Source organism: Coenobita brevimanus, chromosome 29, assembly GCF_032717465.1.
Source record: "Coenobita brevimanus isolate Jiangsu-jjx chromosome 29, ASM3271746v2, whole genome shotgun sequence".
In the NCBI taxonomy this organism is placed as follows: domain Eukaryota; kingdom Metazoa; phylum Arthropoda; class Malacostraca; order Decapoda; family Coenobitidae; genus Coenobita; species Coenobita brevimanus.
In genome coordinates, this window is record NC_136982.1 from 42,545,464 (window position 1) to 42,572,299 (window position 26,836).

The 26,836-nt window shown below is 40.3% G+C and overlaps 1 protein-coding gene across 6 annotated transcripts in view; it reads left to right on the forward strand.

The window, feature by feature from the left end:
• Positions 1-26,836, forward strand: part of Tlk (Tousled-like kinase) — a 106,128-nt gene that overhangs the window by 61,181 nt on the left and 18,111 nt on the right. For 2 of the 6 annotated variants that reach the window (XM_080268817.1, XM_080268819.1), the window contains exons 1-9: positions 3,242-3,388; positions 4,776-4,861; positions 8,445-8,574; positions 11,324-11,583; positions 13,263-13,442; positions 15,448-15,695; positions 17,054-17,273; positions 18,085-18,206; positions 25,386-25,427. In XM_080268817.1, coding sequence (XP_080124943.1) covers positions 3,379-3,388; positions 4,776-4,861; positions 8,445-8,574; positions 11,324-11,583; positions 13,263-13,442; positions 15,448-15,695; positions 17,054-17,273; positions 18,085-18,206; positions 25,386-25,427 — 1,298 coding nt within the window. In that variant the 5' untranslated portion in view covers positions 3,242-3,378. Of the gene's footprint in view, positions 1-3,241; positions 3,389-4,775; positions 4,862-8,444; positions 8,575-11,323; positions 11,584-13,262; positions 13,443-15,447; positions 15,696-17,053; positions 17,274-18,084; positions 18,207-25,385; positions 25,428-26,836 lie in introns of those variants that run through there. The other 4 variants (XM_080268820.1, XM_080268821.1, XM_080268823.1 and 1 more) reach the window with 3 other exon arrangements.

Genomic DNA, 26,836 nt, shown 5'->3' on the forward strand with positions numbered 1-26,836 from the left:
CTCCCTCCCCTTCCCTTCTTTACTCCCTCGCTCCCTGCTTACCTCTCACTTCCCCCCTACCCTCCCTCTGGTCACGTCCCTCCCTCCCTTTCCTCCCTCTTTCCTCTCTCCCTGTCCTCCTCTACTTATTTCTTCTCCTCACCTCTTACGTCTCTCCTTCCTTTTCATCCCCCCCTTTCATCCATCCCCCCCTCCCTCTCTCTCTCTCCCCCTCCCCCACTACTTTATATGCCCTCCATTCTCCCTCCCCCCCTGTCTCTCTCATTCTCTTCCCTGTCCCTCTCTCCTCCCTTTATTTTCCCATCTCTCTTCTTCCCTTTCCCTTCCCTCTTCCTCCTTCCCTCCCTCCCTCCCTTCATTTCCCATCCTTCCCCCCTCCCTCCCTTCATTTCCCATCCTTCCCCCCTCCCTCCCTCCCTCCCTTCGTTTCCCATCCTTCCCTTCCACGCAACCCTTCTCTCCTCTATCTTTCTCCCCTCTGCTTCTCTCCCCTCCCCCCACACCCCTCCATAGTTCCCTTTCCCTCAGTCTTTCTCCCCACGCTTCCCCTCTCCCCTTCCCTCTTTTCCCCTCCCCATCCTTCTTACCCTTCTTACCTTTCTTCCCCTCTCCCCTCCCTGTATTCTACCCCCCTCCCCCTCTCTACTCCCTTCCCCTCCCCTTCCCTTCCCTTCCCTCCCCTCCCCTCCCCTCCCCACTCCCTCTTTCCGGTCTCTTCCCCCTCGCTTTCCCCCACCCTCGAACTCATTACCACATACTCTCCTTCCCCCTCCCCCACCCCACCCCTCTTTCCCTCCTTCCCCTACCTATTGCTTCACCGCCTCCCTCTTTGTCCCCTGGTTTTCTCTCCTCCCCCTCCCCCGCGCCCCTCCCTCTCCCCCTAACACCTCCCCCACCCGCTCCCCCTCCCCAAAGCACACCTCTCAATAGCAACAAGAGCTGCTGCTGTGTGTGTGTGTGTGTGTGTGTGTGTGTGTGTGTGTGCATATTCATGAATGATGAATTTCCAAGGATGTCTGTCGTGCCCATGTTTTTTTTTTTTTTTTTTTAAACAAGAATTCTTAACATTAAGTGTTCAGTTTATCAGCATACCTAATTTTGGTCCTGAAAGGGTTTGTGTAAGTTATATTATTTATCAGTGTGTTTACTACGAAAAGTGTTAATTTTATCATATGTCTTTAGTATGTTAAATTTTCCTTGTAATATCTTGACTGTTTTCTTTTGCTAAACAGACATCTGGGGACGTATAAATATTCCACGAGCATTGACCCAGAAAACAAATGTCAAATTCACGTACTATGTGCCAGAGAAGCGCGTATATATATAATTGTTTTGTAAGATCTCTAAGTAGCCTGCAGCGGTTTGAAGGAAGGCACAGAAGAGCAGAACATACCTTACACGTGCTTATTCGGCTTACCCGCATTCACCAGCTTAGCTAAGTTCTCTGTTATGTTTTCAGAGGAGCAGTAAGAAAACACACAACCACCCCTTATTTCTCCATTTTATTACAGAAAAAAGTGTAAGTTGCGACAGTGAAACGTTCGTAAGTTAGTGAATCCGGCCCCCGTACTGGAAAAACTATGGCGCATTCACGAAACGCACTATCTGACAAAACATGCGCGCATCACCAACACAGCCAGCAAGCAGACATGCATGGGGTCGCTCCCACACACACCTGCATCACCACACCACCACCACACCTCCACCCTATCAAAAATTCTCCCTTAATTTATCCGCTGATTATTTTTTACATTAAATTTGGTGGAAATTGGAAGCAGAGACCGCGGTTTTAGGTGGAGCATATGGGATAGATGGATTGGGGGGGATAGGGGTTAGGTGTTGCAAGCCTAGGCTACGTATGGTTCTCCACGTATACGCCATATCAGCTGTTCTCGTCACTGGGCCTGGCTGAGCCCTCTACTTGGTGCCTACCTTGCCTGCATTCCTCATAAATAAACCCATCATTTATGGTGTGAAATCCATCGATTTGTATTGATACGTTTTTGATGTGGATAGATTTTTGGGGTGTGTAGCGAGTATGTGTGTGTGTGTGTGTGTATGTGTGTGTACGTGAGTGCCTTCCTGCTCTCCTCGCCATTTTCACACAGGGTCTCTCTCCTTCCTTGCGCTTTCGTTGCCAGATTGCGCTTATTGCTCATACCAGGGTTGGTCCTCCCCTATGGCCCTCAGGCGGGTTTGGTGATCACAGGTGATCTGGGATAAAATGATCCGCCATATTGGACTAGAATCCATGAAACTCAAATTGAAGTTGGTGGTGGAGGTAGTGGGGGAAAACAGAAGTTAGGCCATAGGAGCATGAGAGGGAGGCCGCACCCGCCGCCAAGCGCCCACCGGCTTGAGCGACCACCTCTGTATACCGGCCGCTGCGGGATTGTAGTGTCCGCTCTCTACGTGCACCTCTCCCAGCCCCTACCCCCCTCCCCACTCCACCCCGCACCTCACTCCCTCTACCACCGACTCCTCCTCTGCCTCCTCCTCCGCCTTCACCGCCATATTGAATCCTAACCCTCCTCACACTCACCATTTTTAGTCAATACCTGCCACAGTACTGTGAAAGCAGCGGGAAAGTTATTTTTTTTTGGATAGAAAAGTTAGTTTGTGTGGGTTGACATCGGGGGCAGGGGAGGAGCACCTCACCCCGCCAGCCACTCAGTTCCCACCGGGCCTGGTGCTTGTCTTCCTCACTGTCTGCCATGTTGACTCTTCCCTCTCTGCCATACCTGTTTTCTAATGTATATGGAATAAACTGACACATTTCAAGAATGTATATCATCCTAATTTTTCGAATTTTGCCGTTTTTCTTGCAGTGGGTAATATTTTCAAGCTTAATTTAGTCGTCTTTTGGAAAAATGTATTTCATTTTATGAATGAGCTGTGCGTATCATACATATTTTTCATACAGATGTATGTATGGCGTAATATAATAATAACTCTGCCTATACAGCATAATGATAAATAGATCTGATAATTTAATAAGCGCCGTGATTTCGTGGCCACAGGTGTGTGCATCCTTGAGCATGGCCATATTTCCTTTTGTGGCCTGAAAATTTTGCTGTTTTCTTGGGTGTGTAGGTAGTTGTATTAATTCTGTTATTTTTAGTAGGCTTTATAGTGAGTATGAAAGTCAAAATACACGAATGTTCAAAATATTGGAGCAGAGGAGGACGGCCCCGTTTTCTATCTCGCTAGTTTGCCGGCTAACGCGTTTCATACCGTTCATTGTTGACGAAGGAGGGATTGAAGATTTTGCTATTTTCATCGATTTTACATGAGTGCGGAACATATTTTAACCACACCATAGGTGCCCGTCGAGACCTGCTACTATGAAGTAATGGAATACGTAGGCATTATGCCGAAATGTCGTTGGGTAAGTGAGAGATTTTACCAATAACGTCTCGAATCGATGGCTGGCTGTTGGCGAGTTCGTAAACATTCGCTTTTCCTGAGCTATATCTCCCTTGTTAAAAGTGTTACCCGTGATATCGTGTGTGTTGGCCCTCGATGGGGACTGTGGCAAAAGGCATGTGGTAGTCGTAAGTGCGTGTGAAACAAGGAACCACCCAAGTTTGGCGGTGGAAATGGAGGTTTATGGCGGAGAGGCAGGGTCGGGCAAGTAACCCTGCGTGTTGGTGTCATGGACGTGTGTCTCTGCCTCCCGACCTCTCTCACCCCCATTTTGAGAAACCTCGCCGTACTTTTGCCCCGATTCCTCACCTATGGCCTCTGTCACGTCGTATGGTAGGCATAATTTTGGCTGGATATTCCCCCAGGTTAGGTTATCGAGTGAAAGGAAGTGATATTCCCTCCAACTTCGTCCCTTGTAATTTGAGGGAAAATAAGATGGATGTCTGGAATTTCGCTGCTGTGTGGCTCAAAGCAGGGTTATAACGCCTGGGATAACCTCAGTGTGGTTATGGAAGAGTGATTAGTGTTTTGATGTGAGGAATATGGCTGCTGATCTTTGTTAATTATGGAGATAAGGGTGGTGAGTTGGGTAGGCACCATCTTATATCACAATTGTGTTGCTACCTCCCATGTAATAACTCCATTATGCTATATTTCATCATAACTTACCTTCTCATTGGGTATTAGTCATCAGGTAGTGGAAGAAGACAAGCAGTTTGACTTGTAGGCTGCTTGTAATAAGTGTGTCAGTGCTATATTAACAAATTTACTGTTGCTGGGCTGCCCTTATGAGTGATGATTTGGTAGATAGTGGTCTGAGTATAAGAATGTTTGGAGTTTTGAGGAGTTTTATATCTCTGAAGCTCTACATTATTATTTGGCTATAATATTCATAGTTATGTATTAAAACTTGACTTATATAATGCTTAATGAAAATTACTGATGTCCTTTTGGAGTTCATCCTGTATCCTGTGTACTGTTAAGCACATATTGATATCATTTATTCATTCTCAGTGATTAATGGTAGTTTTAATTATGGTATTTGAAATAAATATTTGGGGAGTTTCTGTTTATTTTTATTTTTTCACATGTTCATTTCTTTAATACTGGAATTTTTACATTGTTTTGTACCACAAAAAATAGTTGATACTGGTATACAAGTAATGAAAATACTTTTAAGGATAATAGTCATGTCCTATCTAGCTGTAGCTAAAAGACAGCACAATTAGAATTGGGTGTGGTTTGTCAGCCATGTGTTACCATTTGTGTCATACTTTGGCTCTGATTTTACTGACCATGTAGTTATCAGTAAGGATGTAGCACTATTTTATTTTATTTCTTTTCAACAGGAGCGGTGACAGGCTTTAAGATGGATCATTTCAATGTCCTGGATCCTCGTAAACACGAGCTTCTTGAAGCACGGATTGGAGGCAGGGTATGGAACAGTTGTTTGATTTTTTTAGGCCCTTATTTTAATCTTGATCTATGATTATTTATTAATAATTTATAACTCTGTTTTTCCAGACTTACAGGTATGTTACTACTAGCTATAATACCCAGGCTTGTAGGCCATAGGAAACACATTGGAATGATTTTTAAGATAAGTTACTCTGCATTTATGGATATGCCACACTGTATGTCTTGTTTGACAAGACTGTGAATCTTTATGAGCAGAATTTAGCAGTAATGGATATCAGTGTTTCTGTAGCCAGAAAGGTTTCTTTGATCATGGAAGGGTGGCATCAAATAAGTTGCCCTGCTGTCCCCATCTCTTATGGCAAGTCTGATTCTTAATTTCCTTCTGACCAAACAGTCCCAACATACATATCAGCACCACAGTGCTCTGTAACTTCATTTATCTGTTTGTCTGTCCATATAACCCCACCTGCTCCCTTCAGATAACTCATTTCCACTCTCACTCATGCCATTAGATCTTGGTCTCTGTTAGATTCTGCTGACTGCACACCATTTGTAGTCTGTAGTATCACTCATCTGCTAAGTTTTGCAACAAAAATCTGCACAAACTTGACCTTGTTTATTGTACTGTACATATCTGAATCGCTCGATTGTTTTTAACTCCTCAATCTGGCAATGTACATTTTTTTTTTTTTTTTCCTGCCACCAGAAGATTTTATTTAAGTAAAGGAAAGCCATGTCAACCCCACCTGGATTGAAGAGCCCCCTAAATTGAATAATGCAGTAGCCTATTGTCTGTAGGTAGCAGGTTAAGGTGCATGGTAGTATTGGTGTGGAAGTAATTTAACGACTCAAGATATTCAAATTTAAGGTTTCTTGTTGCAGACAAAAATGTACAGTATATCTGCTTGGAGAGAAGCAATAAGCTAAGGTGAAATAATTAGGAAATGAGCAGAGCTAGAACCTTGTATTTAAAGTTCCTTGTGGCAGACAAAAATGTACTGTATGTCTGCTTGGATAGAAGCAATAAGCTAGGGTGAAATAATAAGGAAATGAGCAGAGCTAGAACCTTGAGTTGGTTTGGTAGTGATGCAGTGAACAAAGCTTTCAGTGAAAATGTAAAAGTTGAGAAAAGAAGAGAGTTTCTTGTCTACCAGTATTCTTGCCACCTGCAGTCAGTTGTATTTTGGCGAGAAGTTTCCTGTGTAAGGAATAAGCATGGTTGTATCTAACTGTATGTCTGCTTGGATAGAAGCAATAAGCTAGGGTGAAATAATAAGGAAATGAGCAGAGCTAGAACCTTGAGTTGGTTTGGTAGTGATGCAGTGAACAAAGCTTTCAGTGAAAATGTAAAAGTTGAGAAAAGAAGAGAGTTTCTTGTTTACCAGTATTCTTGCCACCTGCAGTCAGTTGTATTTTGGCGAGAAGTTTCTTGTGTAAGGAATAAGCATGGTTGTATCTAGCTTCTCAAGTTTATAAGAAAGAGGAGTGAGGGATAAATTTAAGTGACAGATTATGCCAGGAGGTAATTCTGTCATGGCCATACCCTTTTGGTGGTTTCCCAGTAAGCAAGGCATGAATAATGAAAAAAACAAGGCGCATATAAGGAAATGAAACACTGGAAGTAAGCTGGCTATCAGTGGTGCAAGATGAGTTTCACACGTGATGTATGTAGATGACGTGAGCTGCTTTCTAAAAATGAATGGGGTGTTTGCAGATTAGTTCAGAGTATTGGGAATGGCAGTATGTGATAGCTAATTTATTTTAGAGGAAAGTCATGGGTATTGAGTGAGGGAGATTACATGGTGTGGTGTGTTGGTGAATGGTGATGTAAAAATACCAAACTTCAGTTATATAAAAGCAAGGGAAGAGGGAAAATGGGGGAGAGGAAGGTGGCTTAAGGAAAAGAAGTGGTTTTTGGGGGTGGGAAAGGAAGTCTGGATGTTGATGGTAATGAACAAAGAATTTAGAACAGACTGCAAAAGGATTACACAAGGCTGTTGCACCACACATATGGATTATGGCATGACTATATTATTAAGATAGATTTAATGTAGGTGGTAGGTGGTGATGACCATCATCCACTCACTTGATGTAGTGCTGGCTACTTCTTCCTTAACCTTATCATTCTTTTTCTGTGCCTGCCCTCCTCTCTTCCTATTTCCCATCTTTTCTGTCACTTCTTATTGCTTTTCTCTCCTTTACGGGCGGCTTTACATTGAGTGACAAGCCAAATGGTTTCCTGTAAGGCAAGAAACCATTTACAACGCTGGGTGGAAACCATTTACAATGCTGGGTGGTAACCATATAACCAAACCATACGTGCTCCCTACTTTTCAGCAAGTGGGTTGGTGGAGGGTTAGTGCCCTTCCTCGTAAAACAAATAACTCAAAGTCAAATGGCCACCCCTTATGAGATTATGGCATCTGGCAATAGATAGATAATGTGTGGTTTGCACAAGTTAAACAGGATAAGAAATACAGTATGGTATAGATAATGAAAGTTGTGGAATAAGGAAATTTATTAAAGGTTAGAAGATAATGTCTTTAAGTTATATGATCATATAGAGACCAGGGTTGTGATATGGTAAGATTATAATGTACTCTACTGGTATACTGTATAAGGTTGTTACTTTCCTTATTTTGTAGGGAGATATATTGTATATGTACACATTGGTGCATGTGTTACCTATTGGTATTCTTGTGTTGTGGAGATGGTTCAGTGAGTGTTACCAGTGTCTACCCTGCATCATTTTTCATCATCATCCATTTATACTTCTTTTGTCATGCATTATAGGATCCCTACCCCCCTCTTTTTTTTTTTTTTTCCTCCAATGTAGTGCTGCTTTGGGTGTCTGCTCTTTCCTTTCTTCCTCTTCTGTCATTCTTTTCTTCATTCTTCTCTTTTCCTTCTGCATACGGGTGACTTTACACTTCCTTTTCTGTATTTCTTTGCTTCATTCTTTCCTCTTCCTTCTGCTTACGGGTGACATTACACTCCCTTTTCTGTCTTTCTTTCCTTCATTCTTTCCTCTTCCTTCTGCTTATGGGTGCCTTTACACTCCTTTTTCTGTCTTTCCTTCTTTCTTTCCTCTTCTCCCCATGGGTGACTACACTGAGTGACAAGCCAAATGGTTTCCTCTACATCTGGAAACCACTTACTATGATGGTTGGTAACTGTATAACCAGATTATGGCACCTGGTGGTTTAATGGGTAATTAAGGTACTCCAGTTGGATTGAGCCTGTGTAAGTTTATATCCAAGGGGTGTTTGGGCTTTTTTGCTCACAAAATCCACTCAGGGATGTGTGAGGCTGATCACTCTCATCTTAAATGTCAGGACCGACTTGCCAAGCCCCGGGCTTCTACGCTCCTCATGAGGTGACATAGGATTGGATGATGGAGAGATGGATGGATGGATACCATACAATCACTAATTGCATGGTTGATCAGTGTCATCATTTCATAAGAGAATTCAAATTATCTGCATCCCCCACACCATCAGACTTAGGCATCATTACAGTAAACAATATAGGAAGGCACAGTATAAGGTCCACTGTATATTTTGTGTAGTATGGTGTGTTATCTGAAGAACTTTTTGCAGACGCACCTGGTTGGGGGCGGTCCGAGCACTCCCACCTCCGTACAGTCCCCCTTGCCCATGTCCGGGTCTGGTGGGTCTAGTGGGTCCCAGCCCTTCATATTGGAAAGACAAGACTCCAACCTCAGCACTGGTCAGTAATGCTAACTTGGATTTTGTGACTGTGTTTGTATATATATATATGTGTGTGTGTGTGTGTGTGTGTGTGTGTATGTGCACTCGCATGCACATGCACATGTGTATGCTTGCGTGGATGCATGTGTGTGTGCTTGATTGCTTGCATGTGTATGTGTTTGATTGCTTGCATGTGTGTGTGTTTGATTGCTTGCATGTGTGTGTGTTTGATTGCTTGCATGTGTGTGCACTTGGTTGCATGCATGTGTGTGCATGTGTGCATGCATGTGTGTGTACTTGTGTGCATGCATGTGTATTTCATCTATCTGATTTTTATCACATAATGTACTGTACTAAAGTAATTTTTTCAGTCCATTGGCATCAGAGTTAAATTTTGCTACGTTCACACTTTTTTGTTTTTTTCTTTGGTGTTATGATGAGGAGGGGTAGTTTGCAGTGGTTTGGGCATGTGGAGAGGATGGGGAATGACAGTTGGGTTCAGAAAGTGAGAAGTATTAATGTTAGGAGTAGGGTTGTGAAAGGTAGACCAAAAAAGACCTGGGATGAGGTCTATGATCATGACTTCAGGGCTAAGGGATGGAATAGGGAGGCTGCTAGCTCCCAACCGCCAAGGAACATGATCTGCAGATGCGATTTAGGTGGACAGAGACCGCCGGGTGACAGCATGTGCCGCAAACGCATTTCTGCCATTGTTTGGACTGGCTCATGTTTGATCTCATCACCAAAGGGTAGGGAAAGCTCCTGCCAATACATGCAAGCATGCTTCTGTCTGTCCCATGACTTTGCCAGGAGTAAAATGATGTCTTCAGGTTCCTCCTTGTCTGATTCTGTTCCCACATCATGCAGACCCCTTGCCTCATCCACCTCTGCTAAGCCTGTGCCCAAAGATACTAGGCAAGGGCTCAGTGATAGTGCCATAGGGGATGCCTTGGATGCCACTGCATCTAGTTATCTGGTTATGGAAAAGTTATCTTGTTGAGAGCAAAGCCAAAGTTGGGGCCAGATGTACTTGAAAGAAGACATCCCGATTCAGTTGCTGAAAGCTACTTTTGTTCTTCACGTCCTAACTCATTGACATGACCTTCTGCAGACCTTGGAATGTTTTCATTTGCAAGAAGGAGAGTTGTTGAGTAATATGGTCTTCAATTTGTTTCCCTAACTGCTATACTTTCTGAGATATTAAGGTGACAAGCAGTTTTGGGAGAACTGCCCACACGGAGTGGATGACTGTGGTATAAATAGCCTGGTGTCTAGGGGCTAGAGGTTGAGCAGCATGGAGAGCCACCATTGGGTGATCAAGGCCAACGTATGCAAGCATGTTGGGGCCTTTAAAAATGAAAACAAGTCAGAATAGACTTCTAGCACTGTATTGAATGTTAATGAAAGCCACTGTATACTGTATCTAACCCCTCCAGCTCATGAAGTCTCCCATAACATATACTGTTTACTGTCTGGCAGTACTGGGTATTAGAAAAAAATACAAAGGCTGAGGGGGTTAGGCCTGTTTGTGCTATGGCTTTTTTTTTGTATATTTTTGCCTTCTCCAGATGATTTTCTAGAGCACAGAAGAGAATTTTAGAACTTGAGAGGTTGATGCAACGTTCATCAGCTCTGTCACTACAAGGGGGTCCATTGTTGCTAGACCAGATCATTAGGTGTTAGCAAGAATAGTATCATAATAGTAGTAGTAGTAGCAGTAATAGCCCCCAACATCCACCATTCTCCTTTTGGGGGAAAGGAGGGCGCTGAAGGACGTTTTTATAACTGGGCAGCCCAGTTATATCGGTGCCACCACATGAAGCGTCACTCTCCAGAACATCCAACAAGAACAAATGTAAACATGTCATTCTGTTGAAGGGGTTAATAGTTAGAGTTCAAATACATGTACAGTAGCAAAATTCTCACATTATCAAGCTATAGCCAATTTCATCTGACAGAAATGCAGAACCAAACCACTCCAACAGCTCAAATACCAGGTCTTGGTTACATGAAATCTGATAAGCCCTAGAGGTAGGAAGGAATCTTACTGGTTATTAATTATGCCTCCATTCTATTGCGCCTGATCATCACCCAAGGTGAAAGGGGTTGCAGATCTTTATTAGATAAAAACCAGTCGACTACTGTATGAGTAGGGGTAGGGTCACTTTGATTTGGATATTTTTCGATGTATTCTTATCACTGGACTGATTTTTTTTGCTCATTAAAGGTGTTCTTTAGCACATAGGGACTCATGGAATTTGTTTATAATCACTTCATCAGTAGACATCTCTTCTGATTTAAATAAGATTGTTTAGAGATAGCAAAAATAAATAAGTAAATAACTAATAATCTTGAAGGTAGCTGTAGCAGCATGAGAAAATATGTGATCAGATGGAAGGGTTCTTGATGTTGGTTTTTAGTAGTTTTTTCTTCCATCTATTTGTCCGGTTAAATACAGTTGTAATAATCAGATATTATTTGCAGGTGGTTAGGACTCTGTGGTGGATCTACGATTCCAGAGGCTTGAATAATGTGTGAATGGTTGTGTTACATTTCATTTAACCTGCTGTTGGTATTTTTCCCAGTTTTGTACTTCCTCTTTCTTTGTTTTCTAGATCCTATTGAAGTCCACTGATGACAGAGATGTTGAGTAGTTATATTTCCATCCATCCCTCTGTCGTATTTGTTTTGGTCATTCAGGATAGCTGGGACCCAGAACTAGGTAGTTAAGTCTAGTCAGTGTTCAAAAACCTTAATTAATTTTCTAGGATCTTCTGACCGTGAGGAGAGCACCAGTCCAGATAAAGCCCAGCAGAGAACACCAACCGACCGGAAGAGGAAGCGGAAAAGTGGTTCGCAAGGTTCACAAAATGATGAAGGGGGAGGGGGAGCGGTGGCTAAGATGAGCAGAGCCACCGAGGCCAAGAAAATTAATGACTATTTGAAGCAGCAGCAGCAGCAAACCAATTCCCCTCACAGACATTCTGGTGCCAAGAGTCCCTCCCCACAGACGCTCCTTAGCCATATGGTGAGGCCCTTGTAATTGATTCATAGGAGTAAGAGATAGATTCTAGGTGACTGGAGATTTTGTAGCTCTTTTTCCATAGTGATTAATTTTGCACATCACAAATGAATACACTGTATTAGTGTTGTTATAAGGGGTAGAATGAGATGGCTTGGGCATGTGGAGAGGGTGGAGGAAGACAACTGGGTGTGGAGGGTCACTGTATTAGTGTTGTTATAAGGGGTAGAGTGAGATGGCTTGGGCATGTGGAGAGGGTGGAGAAGACAACTGGGTGTGGAGAGTGAGAGGTGTGAATGTTGAGGGTAAGGCTGAAAAAGGGAAGCTGAAAATGATGTAGGACAAAGTAGTAGAGTGTGACCTGAGAGGTAAAGGACTGAATAGGGAGGCTGTTAGAGATTGAACAGCATGGAGAGATGTCATTGGGCTACAAAGGCCGATGCACGTAAGTATGGTGGAGCCTTCATGACATGATTACTTCTTGGTATCATCTGAGCTATGTTACTAATGCAGTTTGTGCAACTGCTGGTATTAGAACAGTGCAAATATCATACAAAATAATGTGTACTATGTGAAATAAATTGATAAAGAGAAAAGTACTAGGGGGCCTCCTGTGCCTTCTAGGATGTGCCCCTAAGCCTATTCTGGGTTTGTGTGGTTTGTGGGGATGATAACCGTTAAAAGTAAAGGTTGAGTTCTAAAATATCCCCCTTTACATATACAATAATTCATCTTGTAAATTAGAAGCTCAGAATTCGTCTTCATAGGTCACAGTGGAAATTTAACGGATAATTTTTCATTGATTTGTTGAATACTCAGAAGCCAAAAAGGATGTCCAAAAAGCCTGCTTATAGTGAGGATTGTGTATTGATATATGGTAGGTAGTTTCGATGTTTGATTGCAGTGATGCCTTGTGGCCCAGGAATTATATGATGAATGTGGGAATATGCCTTTTTTGGGGGGGGAGGAGTGTATACTCATTTTATTCTAACTTGGCCTAAAAACTGGTATCTCTTCATGTACAGTGCTGATTTGTATTGGTAAATAAATGCAAGACTATGATGCTAGTCAGGAAGAAGTGCTATGGAAATGATGGTTTGCTACAGCATTGTTTTACTCTCACAGAGCTAGCGGTATGTGAAATAAGCTGCAAAAGGACAAAAATCTTGGCTATACACAAGGTGAAATGTGTATAGTGAAGTAAAGCAATTATCCAAAGAAGTGTTATCTTTCTGGGGCCAGATTCATTAACCAACTATTTGCAACACTGGATGGTACTGCTGAAGTGTGTGTTTAAGTCCACACTATCAGACCACTGTACTTATGTTGACAGAACCAAAATAATGTGATTGTAAACATGCTGGTAGCTGATGGGAAGGCAATATTGTTTATGAATCTGGGCCGCCATGTTCAAGTTACCAACTAAGAATCTGGCCCTAAAGAGTAATGTTGCTTTGGATTGTGGCCGTAAATCCTTGTTGCAGTCTTTCTGGCATTATTCTCCTTATTGCTTCATAACTCAGTGCCATAATCCAATAAGAGGTGATGCCAAATATTTTTAAATTGAGGATAACCTAGAGGCAACATGAGTAGCACGAGTAAAGATTACGTAAGTTATCCTTTGCTTCCTTTAAATTGGGTGTAAAGCGTAACGTTGTTTGTAGAATTGTACGGTTGGTTTGCAGACTGTTCATACCGGCGTGTTAAGTGATTCACTGGTGGGGTTGATGCCCCCACCACGCGGTGTGCCCGTCACCCATCGAGCCACCCAGAGTGACATAACTTACCGGCAGGTTGAGGAGATGGAGAGCCGGGCTTCTATGGATATGGAAGCCAAAAATTCAAGAATTGACAAGTTACAATGTGTAAGTAGCATCATTTTTTATGAAATGTTTATGATAGAGTATTGCATTTGCTATTTATTATATTAGATTATTTCATTAGCTACTCATTGTGAAGTGTTTACTTAAGTATTCATACACAACAGACTGAGGTTGGTCAACAACAATAGCAGTGCATTTCATAAGCAATTGGTACTTATTTTGAAGCATTTTACATTCTTGTTGCATTGCATTAGTGACATACCTTTTGTGAAGCATTTGTCATTCTTGTACCATTTCATTAGCCACTCGTACTTACTGTGAAGCATTTATGGTGATATAGCAGTCATCATCTGTGACTTTGGTCATTCATACAGTAGTTATGACTTAAATGCTTCACAGTTGATAGAGTAAAGGTATTCATAGTGCTTTAATTGTGTATCAGTTCAGTGGTCCACCCTTATCTGCAATACTGTGAAGCATTTATGGTGATATAGCAGTCATCATCTGTGACTTTGGTCATTCATACAGTAGTTATGACTTAAATGCTTCACAGTTGATAGAGTAAAGGTATTCATAGTGCTTTAATTGTGTATCAGTTCAGTGGTCCACCCTTATCTGCAGAACTGCTATCCCTGGTTTTAGTTACCTGTGGTCAGCTACAGTCCAAAAGTATTAAGTGGAAAATTCCAGAAATAAACAATTTATAAGGTTTAAATAGTGTGCTGTTCTGAGTAGCATGATGAAATCTCTTGCCATCCTGCTCCGTCCTGCCGGGGACATGAATCATTCCTTTGTACAGCATATCCACATTGTACAGGTTATTTTATCAGTTGCAGAGGGTTAGTGCACTCAGCAGACTTGGCCTAAGGCAACCTAGGGCAGAGTATGGGTGCAACTAAGTTGCCACACAGTGCACTGCTAGCCACCTGTTGCCACAGAGTGCACTTTGCTTGTAATTTATCAAAATATTTTATTGTTGATGATTACCGTATTGACAAATATTGCTTTAACAGATTCTAAAACATGGTAATTTGTGGTACTAACATGAAAAGAAAACAATTCATAAATTACAAAGATGTCTGTGAACAACACTGTCATCATCTTGCAGGTGAGGCACTTGCATGGGTACCATAGCGACCCCCCCACACCTCGCCATATGTCCCGACAGTGCGGCAGTCCACCACAGTAAACTGGATGTCATAAGGCATAAGCTTTTCTTTCCAATATCAAACAAAGATGTTTGCTATTCATGACTGCCGAGTAGTACTTTGCCATGAGTATGACCAGAAATAATTGAAGGAGTGGTAAGCTCGTCTTTTTACACGTGGCGCTCCAATCGGATTGAGCCAGTACAGGTTTACAGCCAAGGGTCGTTTGGGGTTTATTGTTCACGTAATGCTACCCAGGGATGAGTGAGGCTGGTTACTGTCATCTTAAATGTCAGGACCAACTTGCCTAGCCCTGGGCTTCTGTGCTCCCCATAGGGCAATGCTGGGTTAGATGATGAATAAATGAATGAATGAACAAAGATAATTTATACACAGTCTCCCTGTTAGTCACTTAGTATCCTTCTTGGTCATCAGATCAGCAGTCGTGGTATCACAGCGCTTGTGTTCAAGTAACCCTTATTTTACTTCATGATGGCCCGAAAGCACAAGAGCAGTGATGCTGGGAGTGCGGATGTGCCAAAGAGAAGCCATAAAGTGCTTCCTTTAAGTGTACTATCTGTGGGTTTCAGGTGCCCACTGGGGGTCTTGGAACATATCCCCCATGGATAAGGGGGGACTACTGTATTTATAATTTTATAAATTAGCCCAGTAGAGGAGGTGTCTCATGGTACATTTTATTTGCATTCTTGTCATCAGTATCTCACTCAAAGTTTGACTTGTCACTGTTACTTTTTTTTCCACAGTTTTGAAATAGTTGTCTTATGCCTTACTTTTCAGTATGCTTTTTGGGGGTGTTGTATGAAAACACTTAAGCTGCTGTGGATTATTATGTATGTCAGGAAGAAATTGTGGTGATTATTTTATTTTTTATTTTTCAGACAAATGAAGAATTGTCTCGACAGCTACAGAGTCAAAGTAAACTGCTTGAACAGAAGCAGCTACAAATTAATAAATGTATTGAAGTAGTCAAAAAATTACAAATTGAAAAATCTAATATAGAGAAGAAAGAAGCCCGACAAAAGTGCATGCAGAATCGGTTACGGCTGGGTCAGTTCGTCACGCAGCGGGTCGGTGCCACCTTCCAGGAGAACTGGCAGGATGGATATGCCTTTCAAGAAATTACCAAGTGAGTTTATCCCAGTTTTACTTGGGATGCTGTTGATTACAATATTTGCTTATTCTCTTCTTTTTTTTAGTAGTTTCTAGGCCCTACATCACTCGATCCTTAGGATAGAGGTTGAGTTTACGGTGATGATGGTTTCATCGTGTTTAAAATCTGAATGAATGTAGAGGACAGGGTGCAGTATGCATACCAGTTGTATCCAGGGGTGATATTTTAAATAATTATCATTCTTTGAGAGCTTTTTTACTTGTAATGATGGGATGAGGTGAGATCGAGAAATAAAGAAAAAGGATGAATGTGGAAAAACTATCAGGAGCATGCCACGTAAATTTTAGTTTCATTTCCTTGTGTTGTCATCATGCTAATCTTAATTATCACTTATAAGTTGTGGTGATGTACAATTAAAAAACAAAGAAAGTTAAGTTCAAAATTGGAGAACTATCAAACACTATGTCCAGTGATAAAATAGGCTGTACAGCCATTCTCAGATCTGTAATGTCTTCAGTAATTAGAAATTTATTGTAGTTGTTTATAGTTTCATTAGCTATGGTACAGTGTATTCCAGAACCTTAACCCATACCATGCTGGGGGGGGGGGAATGATACCCCTCTATGCCGGTTGTTTTTGGATTTTTTTTTTTTCTGGCTAAATGGCCTTAATACATCAGTATAAGAGGTAATAAAAGTAATCATCAAAGCCAGAAGTTGGTTGAATCGAGTCGGGTTGGTGCCACTCGACCTCTGAAATCTTTGAGGTTACTGAGAGCAGAGCGGCTGTGAGCCTGTGAAGACTGTCACACGCCTTTCGCACTCCTAAACCAGTGTTGTAAGCATAGCGAAGAAATCTCTGAAGTTAGCAAGATATGTTATTACAGTACTGTACCTTCCATTTTACTTCGGTTGCTTGCCATGACTTCTCAGAGCTGCGTAGATCTCCGTCACTGGCGTTTTAGAGGGGGGACGTAGAGCTACATCGCTAGCGCGGTACTGGTTAGGCTACACGCTGATTTGAGATTTCTTAAATCAGAGTTGTTATTGTTGCGAATGATTGTATTATTTACTGCTTGCCATTATATCCTAGTGTCAACAGTATTCTGTATAACAGAGTCACTGAACACCTAATGTAGTGGATATATACTGGCAAAATACTATTTTAACTGATTTTTTCTGGTTCATGAAGGAGAGGTTAAATGCATAATAAGGGCTTAGCTATTTCTGACTTCATAATAACTATGGTATCATGAATTGAACTACCTTAAGTGAGGAAAAGTTGTTCATTCATTAGCAACTGTTTAATGAAACCTCATCAGACAAGAAATAATGTGCATGTGTGCATACTCATCACCTTCCTGCTACTTTCAGACGACAAGAGGAACTCCAAGCAAACAGAGAGGAAATAGACCGACAACGAAAGCTGCTAATGAAGAGGAAACCTGTGGAGGGTGGTAGCAACTCAAGAAAGCGTCAGACCAACAGCAACCAGAGTCAGGGTGCGGGGAACCTTCCAAATGGCTTGGGTGGCGAGCATGACCATAGAGACCTCACCATACAGGAGTACTATGAATCGGAGGAAATATTAAAGGTTAGTATGTTTGAAGTTTCCTTACTTTCTGGGCCCTACCTCAACCATCCTTGGGTTGGAGAAGTCAGGTTGATGGTAATGAGGTTGTATAATAGGTTTGTACACCATTCTTAAAATCAGTGGGGCTCATCTTAAGTTTGATTATTAACACCATCCACTCACTTGATGTAGTGCTATCTTTAGGTGACTCTGCATTCAGTAATAAACCAAATTGTTTCTTGTACTTCAGGAAACCATTTACTGCATTTGGTAGTAACCTCATAACCTTATGGATGCCTAGTGGTCTGGTGAGATCCTTTCCTGACCCATTAGGATTTTCATGCAAGAGATGGTTGAGGTTTATGGCTTGCATAGGGCAATTTTGACAAAGCAGCCAAGCCTGGGCCTATCTCTTTGATGTGACAAATCATTAACCTCTAAGTTTTGGCTAAGAAATGCTTGATTTTTATTTATCATGTAAGTGGCAGCTGCACAGGGTATTTGCAGTATGAAGAGTGAGTAGTCAAGGATTTTTAGAGGCAGCATAGCAGTTTGTAATTAGGTTTGAAAACTGTGTATCAGTACATCCATCCATTCACATTCGGTTCTTTTTTGCCCTGTCAGGAATCTAGGGGCCTTGGGCTAGACTACTCTTCCATTAATATGAGAATATTATAAATAAAATTGTCATTGTCATTCTTTTAGGAATCCAGAGCTACACCAGCATTACCCAGAATCTGTTATAACTAACCATTTCCTCAAGTGTGCAGCCATTAATTTAGGTAACAGTTTCATGATAGCCCTGTTACAAATGTTGTCCTTCTTTCATCAGTTACGTCAGACTGCACTAAAAAAGGAGGACACTGACCTGCAGCAGGAGATGGAGAAGCTGGAGAGAGAGAGAAACCTGCACATACGGGAACTCAAACGAATCCACAATGAGGACCAGTCAAGGTGAGTACTGTATGATAGAGTGGATTTTGAACATCACATCCTGACATGTAGTATTTGGTTCTCACACTTTCTGCTACTGGCACACTTCATTCAGGTAAGTACCCTTTTGAAGTATGCAGGGAATACTTGGTCTTATCTCATTTTAATCCTAAACTCTGGTTAATTAGGAAAACTAGTTTAAATTAGGGGAATATTTTGTTAGATAAATAACCAGTTGCATGTTCAAACTAATGGGCTGAAAATTGCATATGTTAGTATGTGGACATGGTGAATGAGAAAGTAAATGAGGTGCTGTATGGAAATTGACGAAGCTAGGGAATTGACAGGAGATCATGTTGGTTGGATGAAGTATGGAGAACCACATGTTAAGGTTTCATACCCCATTTAAAACAGTCAGGCTGTCGGCGTGGCTCGGATAGTATTTGACAATTATGTATGAAGTGCATCTATAAAGAGAGAGAGTGAGATATGTTTATGTGAAGCTATAGAATGTGGTGAAAGTTTTTTGGCGTATCAAATAGAGCTAGGATTTGGGGGGCTTGAATGATGAGTGTATGGAAGCGTGGCCCATTGGATTGGGCAAACTTGGGCTGTTGGGACATTGCTACATCTCACCCTGCCCTCGGGTGGGAAAGTAGGTCCGGGTGATGATGATGATGATGATGATGATGATGGTTAGGCTTGTTAAGTCTAGCAAGGATCTTGGAGGAATGAATGAGCTGTGAATAATTGGCCCAATTCACTGGACCAAGCAGTCCTTTAGACTTTCGTAACTCTGTCTTTCCATGCTTTAGGATCCTACCTTACCTCATTCTTTCATGGGGAAAATGGTCAAGAAGATGCTGTATAATACATTAAGAATATCAGTTGTGCATTAAGCTGGGGGACTGTCTATTCTTTTGTGCACAGAGATATAATTATAGAGCTGTTATTGCTTGATTCATGATTTATTGGTGTCTTTGTTTAATGCATTGTATAGATGAAATACTGGAACCTTTGATGTAAGCTGTGGAAAGTTCATTATGAGTTGCTTAAAGTACAGCAAGTCCTCAAGTCCTCACTTTAAGTTGCCATCTTCAGTGAATTTTTTTTCAGTTGATAGATAAAGAAGAATTGCATGTTACAGTTGCATTGCTCTTTATACAGTTGTTCCCCGACTTACAAACATACAAGTAACTGATTATGAGAGTTGGTTCATAACACAAAACGTTCGTAATTGAAATTCACTAATACCTGAGGCTGAATGTGTACAAAGCATTGATGAACAAAGGTAGAAACTGACATACTGTTATTGTATCAGTTGATATAATCATTACTACCATTGTCATAAAACCCTAACAAGTAGTGTTTACAGTATTTTGTAGATGCTGTGGAAAACGGTCAGTACATTACAGTACGTGCATTTAAAAAAAATTAGTATCTAAGTTTGCAGCTCTAAAGTTTGTAAGTAGGGGAGAGCTGATTTACAATCCTCCAAGTTCATTATACCAGTTGTATAGAGATGCTGTCATTTTTGGAAAATTCTTGTACCTAAAGTGAGGACTGTTTGTATTTGTGTAGTGTAGGTTTGCCAGTTACAGCATAATATATATTCATCAAGAAACTTATTGTTAGGTTAATTTTTCTGATAAATATAGTTGGATTTTTGTTATTTCTCATACAAAAAGAAGGTGGTGGAGGGATGGGGTATTAAAGCTCTGGACATCCATAAGCGGATGGGGATAGTGATCGGAACTGATATCAGGATTCTGAAGGTTTGAATGATTTTGTGGAGCTTTGTGCTGGACACTGCTGATTTTTTTTTTCTGCTTTTTTTTATTTTAGTGGGAATGAGGGTCAGAATAATGATGATGATGATGATGATGATGAAGTTTCACTACCTTGAACTTAAAGCAGGAAAACAGCTTTATGTTTGGTGCATTTAGCAAAGTATGGTGTAGTAAGTTCCATATTCACTTCACTTTTAGTTCCAGTGACTTGAAATCGTTGGCAGCACTATCAAAATGAGTTCAACAACAAACATAAGAAATTTCACATTTTTTTCTATTCTGGGAGTGCAACAGCCAGGGGAGGGGGGGGATTAGAGGATCTTATTTAATTGTATACCTATACTGGCAGATGAGATGAAGGAATTTATGTAGCCAACTATTGTATTAAGGTGACATAGCTGGATGGATGAAATGGAGAAAGATTACATTTGGATATGTAGCTATCCAGTATACTGTAATGGTAACGACTTTTATTCATACATTGAATCTCAAGGTGAAGAAGTTCTGGTAATTTCATTATGTAAAAAACTAGTGAAATACTTGAAGTAGTAAGTACTGTAAGTAAAAACTAGTTTTTATCAGAATACTAAAAGTAATGTAAATTCACATGGGTAATGGTGCATGGAGCCAGTTGGAGAAAGATACACAGATATATGAATGGGTGAGAGCCCCTTCAGTACAGTGGCATCTTACTGTAGCCTTTCATCCACTATACAGTACATTTACATTTATCTTTAGAAGAGAGGTGATAAATACTATTGCCATCATATTCACTACAAGTACTGAGGAGTGAAACTGTGATTTAGTGTATTATTCATTAACTTTACAGTACTTGGTCTCATCTCACACATCTAAGCTCGTTAATTCATAGTTTGCGGTAGGTTGAACAGTGACCATCACTCTTTTCTCGCAGATAATTTCAACTGTTAATTAAAAAAAAAAAAAAAAGTACGTTCAAAGTTTTTTTTTTTTAATTATATACAAAGCCAATAATAAACAGATGTAATTGGAAAAAATTTATCCATACTAGACCACCTGGTATAAGTAAATTTTATTTCCACAAGTTATGTTGATTGCATCTCATGAACTTGCATTTAGCAAGCATTCAGCACATACTACATGCAGAATGTGCAAGTGCACTGTACTGTACTCTGGATCTGTGTGTGTGTGTGTGTGTGTGATTATATCAGTGGTCAGTGCAGCAGAAATATCTTTTCTGTAAGTATGCTGAGTCCTATTAATCTTTACTTATTGATTATCAAGTTGTTAATGAATTAACACTTTTCATGATGCAGTATAAAAGCTTTATGAAGCACTGAGCATTTATGGTTTTATTTATTTATTTATTATTCTTTAATCTTCCTTAGTCATAATTTTGAGGCTTGTTTTTAAAATTATTAATCTTTAAGTAACATTTTGCATGCACATGTCCCAGGTTTTAAATAAAAACTGGCTGTGTGTGACTTTAATTATTGTTTGTGATATGCATTTGAGATACAGCAAATGTATCCATGAATTCTTTGAGTTATTTTTGAATGACTGGACTGGACTCTATGAACATCAGCGACATTACCAATGCCCATCAGGGTTGGCAGTAATTCTAATTAATGTAAGTGGTTGGTTATTGTTTTTCCTGCTAAAACATCTTGAAAACCCACTAACAAAAATGATAGACAGAACTTATAATGCTCCTTCTCATTTACTTATTGATCCTTCTAACACAAGGTGGCAGATTTCAGTTGCTTTTTTTAGTTTAAGGTATTTTTTTACTGATGGACATTAACTCTCATCATACAGCTTTTAGGTGCATGGTGATTAGTGAGCTGATGCACTCCAACCAGATGTGGCCCATAAGGGTGTAGCTTTGAGGGATGGTTGGAATTTATTGGTCAGTTAATACCTCCAGGGGATGAGCAACTGGTCACTCACCATAGGTGTTTGAACAGGGTAGCCAAGCCCAGTCCCTGATGCATCTGGAGGCAGTACTGGTTGAATGGTGGATGGATAATGAAACCATCAAAGGAGAGTGTAGAGAAATGAGTGTGGTGAGCAAGGGATTGGATGGGTTGGGTTACAATGATGGCGGGTCTTTGAGCTGTGTTTAAACATACTTTAGGGAAGAGGGTTTTAAAGGATGAGTAATTTGAATGCAGTGATTGTTTACTACAAAATATTTTCAAAAATTGAAAGTGTTGCAGAGGGGGACAAAGAAATGGGAGGGTTAAGCTGGAATTTTGGGGTGTGGGAAGGGTTCCTCTAAAAAGATGCTGTGGGATTAATTGTCTAAACTTTTATTTCCAAGTTTTCTCCAGCAACGATAGGACCAAAACAATCTTGCTTTGGTGTTATTTGCCTGACGTCATGTGACTCAGGCAATAAAATTTGCTTATATTTTTCTTTGGAACAAAAGTGGTAATTGTTTTATACAGTATTTTCAGTACCTCTTGATTAGTGGGATCTGCATTTGATCAGATGATCTCTTGTTGACTCGTTACAATTTTTTTTTTCTTTTAATGGCTAGGAATGGTGTAATATAATTATTCCATATACAGTGGAAGGTTGGTGGGAAGGATTATTTATATCATTCTTGGTATAATTATTACTAGACTGTACTCAGTGGGAGAAAAAATTTGTAGAATAGTTTGTGTTAGAGTTTAGTGTCAAACTGCTTAGTGAAGAATAAGATTGATCTGTGAAGGTTGTGTGGATCATACACTAACAGAGGAATGTGGCAGAGGGTTATATGAATAAGGATAAAAGTATTTTTATACAGCATCTGGAAAATGCCTGTTTCATAGAGCTGTAAAAAACTAATACTGGCAGTTACATTCCCTATGAAGGATGGTTACTTGGCTACTTAGCTCCTGTAGTGGGGATGGCCAACCAGAGGTGAATGTAACTGTCTGGCTTTATGCAGAATAAAATGAGAATAACATCCCTTGGCTGAAGGGTTTAAATAATAACAAAAGGCATGTGGTCAAAGATATGTAGTGGTAAGTGTGAAAGGCAGTGCAGGGAGGACTTTGTTGTAGTGTGGGTTGCATTATAATTACTGCTTGGTTGTTCAGTGTGAATATAGATAGTAAGCAAGGAGTACTATCTGAAATTGCAAATGATGAGTGGGATTTAACTACTGTCATGTGTGTGTGTGAATGATGCTGTGAGATCTGTGGAAGAACCCTTTCAGTGTGAAGCTGTATTTTTTCATCGTGTTTTTACTGTCTGCAACATAGTTTGTTCAGCTTTGGAAAGACAGAAGGAATTTGAGGCATTAGATATATCATTCATATGTCCCTTTACTTACTGCAAAAGGATTACCATAAGTTTAATAAAATGATCTGATTGCAACAACAGTTAACTGCAGAAGAGGTGCTTGGGCAGAGGGAGTTAACTTTACATTGGGAAATTTTAGATGCCAAATAAAATCATCTGGCAGCAGTAAGAATAGTATAAGAAAGTTGTCTTCGTATTGATGGGGAGAATGGAGATCTAACCATTCACTATATGGATGAGTCTTCTGAAGTGATTTTAGTCATGTGACAAAAGCAAAATTAAGATGAACTTATTATCATATTCAAAGGGTTGAGAAAAAAATTTGCAGTGATTGTTTATTGAGATTTGGGGTGAGTTGCAGAGAGAGAGAGAGAGAGAGAGAGAGAGCGAGATGAGGAAGTGAAGGAGAATTGTGGAGTTGATGCGGATGCCCTGGACAGCATTAGAAGTACCTTGAGATGGTTTGGTCATGTAAAGGGAATGGGAGATTGACTAGGAGAGTGTATGCAAGTGAGGTGGAGGTAGGAAGAGGAAGGGGGAGGCAGAGGATGAGATATTGGAATGGAATGGAGTGGTGTATGAGTGAGGGGATGAGTTAGGGAAAGGATAGCGTGATGGGTGGAGGATAGATTTACCTTAATCACTTTCAGAATTAAGGTGTTTGGCCATAGATAGGTTACATACATATCACTTATTTCCACATTGTACTCAGTAACATATATTTTTGCCTCCATGGCATTATAAAAGCAAAATTTAATGATGTTGATTGAGAAAAAGGTGTAAAAATAAATGGTATTATTAAACCAAGTAACCTGTGCAAGAACATTGTTGAAAGAATGAAGCCTGTATTGAAATGAGACATCAGTGCTCAAGGTTTTATAAAATATTACAGTCCCATCAGAGAGTTGAAATGTCTGGGAAGTGTATTCAGGTCAGGTGACAGGATGGATAAGAGTGTGGGGAGAGGATTCACTGTATAAGGAAAGTGACACAGTAGTCTGAAGGTAATGATTGAGTAATGTGTGTAGGTAGTTGTATGTATTTTAGGGGAAGAAAAAAAGCTTAACGAGTCTTTTGTAATTGTATGGCTGGAATGTGCTGTGCCACATGGTTACATGTATACAGTAGTATACAGTAATTTCTTGAAGAGAGCAAGACATGAGAACAGTGAGTTTTTGCCGATGTTTGCTAGAAATGTCTGGAATGAAATCATGGTTGAGTGATTGCTGATGTTTGCCAGAAATGTCGAATTAAATCATCATTGAGTGATTGGTGATGTTTGCTTGAAATGTCTGGAATTAAATCTTTGTATTGTTTTCCTGCATTTTTTTTTCTTCTGTGGAATTGAAGGTGGTTAGAAATGTTCTGTGGAATTGAAGGTGGTTTTAATGCAGAGCAACCTATGAAAACTAAAGACACACTGAGACAGGCAAAACATATAAAAATGGGATGTATCTCTGGAGGTTAGGTTTATGTTGGAAATTGTGCAGAGGTGTTTGTTGAAACTAGTTAGTGTTTTGATTGATCATTAAGTGACAAAATTATTGCTTAAAAAAGAAAAAATTACTTGTAGTTAGGATTACAGTATTTTTATCATTGGCAGAACATACAGTAGGTGTGATAGGGGTCAATAATGTACTGTACATTCATTAACCCCTTCACTGTGGTGTATAATAGGATTTATTTTACTTTTGCCTTTCACTACATGATTTTATTCATATTTGGAAGGACCCTAAGCTTTGAAGGGGTTAATGAAGGCTGTGTCTAACCCTTCCAGTTCCTAAGTCTCACCTAAACTGAATCGGATTCTCTTTAGACAGCAACAGTTGAATAAATAAATCGGCAAAGAGAATGCATTACTGCAAAGCACTTGGATTCCAGCTGTTTTGTAAATCTAAAGTTTGAGGACAGATTCAATAGGAAAGCTGCAACTTTTAGATATAGCACACAATCCAGATTAGTGCATATTGCCAAAGATACAGTGCTATATGTAGACTTCTCACCCCACAACCAAAGCTGGGGAAGATATGTCAGGATGATGATTATGATGACAGTGAATTTAGTCCAGGTGTAGTCTTGCATTGTACACCCACCTCAACTTAGGGTTGTGAGCTAAAGTTTTGCCTGTTCCTTGCAGAATCCTACAATCCCAGTCTTCACCCCGCAACCCTCATGACATGTGAGTAGTCATCATGGGGTGATGTAAGAGCTGGGCTTGTTGGTAGTGTGAGGCAGTTCAGAGGCCAGATTAACAAACTTACGATCAGTTCCTTGCCTTAACTCGATTTGTTTTTGCAAGGTCAGACTGGAAGATTCTGTACTCTCCTTCACCCATATTCTCATCAGTTATAGAGACTCCGTATTACCTCATCCTTAGCATTTTTTAATTTATTTTTTTTCAATGGGTGGGTGATATCCCTTTGAACAGTAGTTATGCAGAGTATGGTAATGTTTCAAGGATTTATGCAACACAGAAGAGGACAGTAAGATGTAGTAAACAAACTAAATCGCTTAGAAAATAATGTTAGGGAGCTTTCCTAACTGACGAGTATATGAGTCCATGTCCTTCCCGTGAAAACTTATCACAGTTAAGATGGGGAGTGATCATAAGTATGTTTGTGCATCTGGGGACAGGCTTGTTCAGGCTGCCACACAGAATAAATGGGCCAGAGATACTTGTCCCAGGGCAGGGGTGGGCATTGCCTGATACCTCGAAGGCCTCAAGGTTGTAGTCTCGTGCCCGTGGGAGTATTTTTAACATCTTCAATCTACAGTAGTTATAAATAGTTTTAATTTTATTCTAGCCATCTTCAGTTCATTGTGTTTAGCTTAGGAGAAACCTTTTCAAAATGGGGGGATTGTATAGTCTTTGTTGACCCTGTAATTACAGGAGTGCTCTCAAAAGCTGAATAATATATTTTGGTAATAGCAGGTTTATTGAAGAAGTTGACTCACTGAATCCAGGACATTCTTTTTAGTTTATTCTTGCTGCATCCAGATTATTTTATTCAGCTTGTGAAGGACTGCTCATGTTGAAGGGATGTACTATTTCTGTTTCTCACCCGTCCATTTTGAAAAGTCTTTTCTAAGCTGAATATTATCAGACGATGGCAAAAGTAAAGTGAAAAAGACACTCTCAGCTCAGTTAAAACCTCTTTCTTAGCAATTTGTTTTTCATTTTACTCCTTGGCATTCCCTTCCATGTTGTTTATGTAATGTTAGTCCCTTCAGGTAGAGGATTTGTTTTTCATGTTATGCTTGGTGTTACTTAACTACCTGATGCAGTTTCTTAGAACACCGCAGTTCAATAGTTAAAGGATCTTTGGAAGCTGTGTGTAATGCCACTAGCTGAAAAATCATAACAGTGTCTGGTGATAGCAAAAACACATCAATAAAATACATAATATAATTCAGTAGGGTAATATCATCAAGGATTGCAAAAGTATCGTGCAAGAGAATATTTTTTCATCATAGAATAATAAACTGGTAAGGAAGAGGTGCTAATGAGCCGTTAGGAATGAGTATGTGACCTCTCTGTCTTGAGCATTCCACACTCTCCTTGTGTAGCATGTTTGTGCTGTGTGAGCC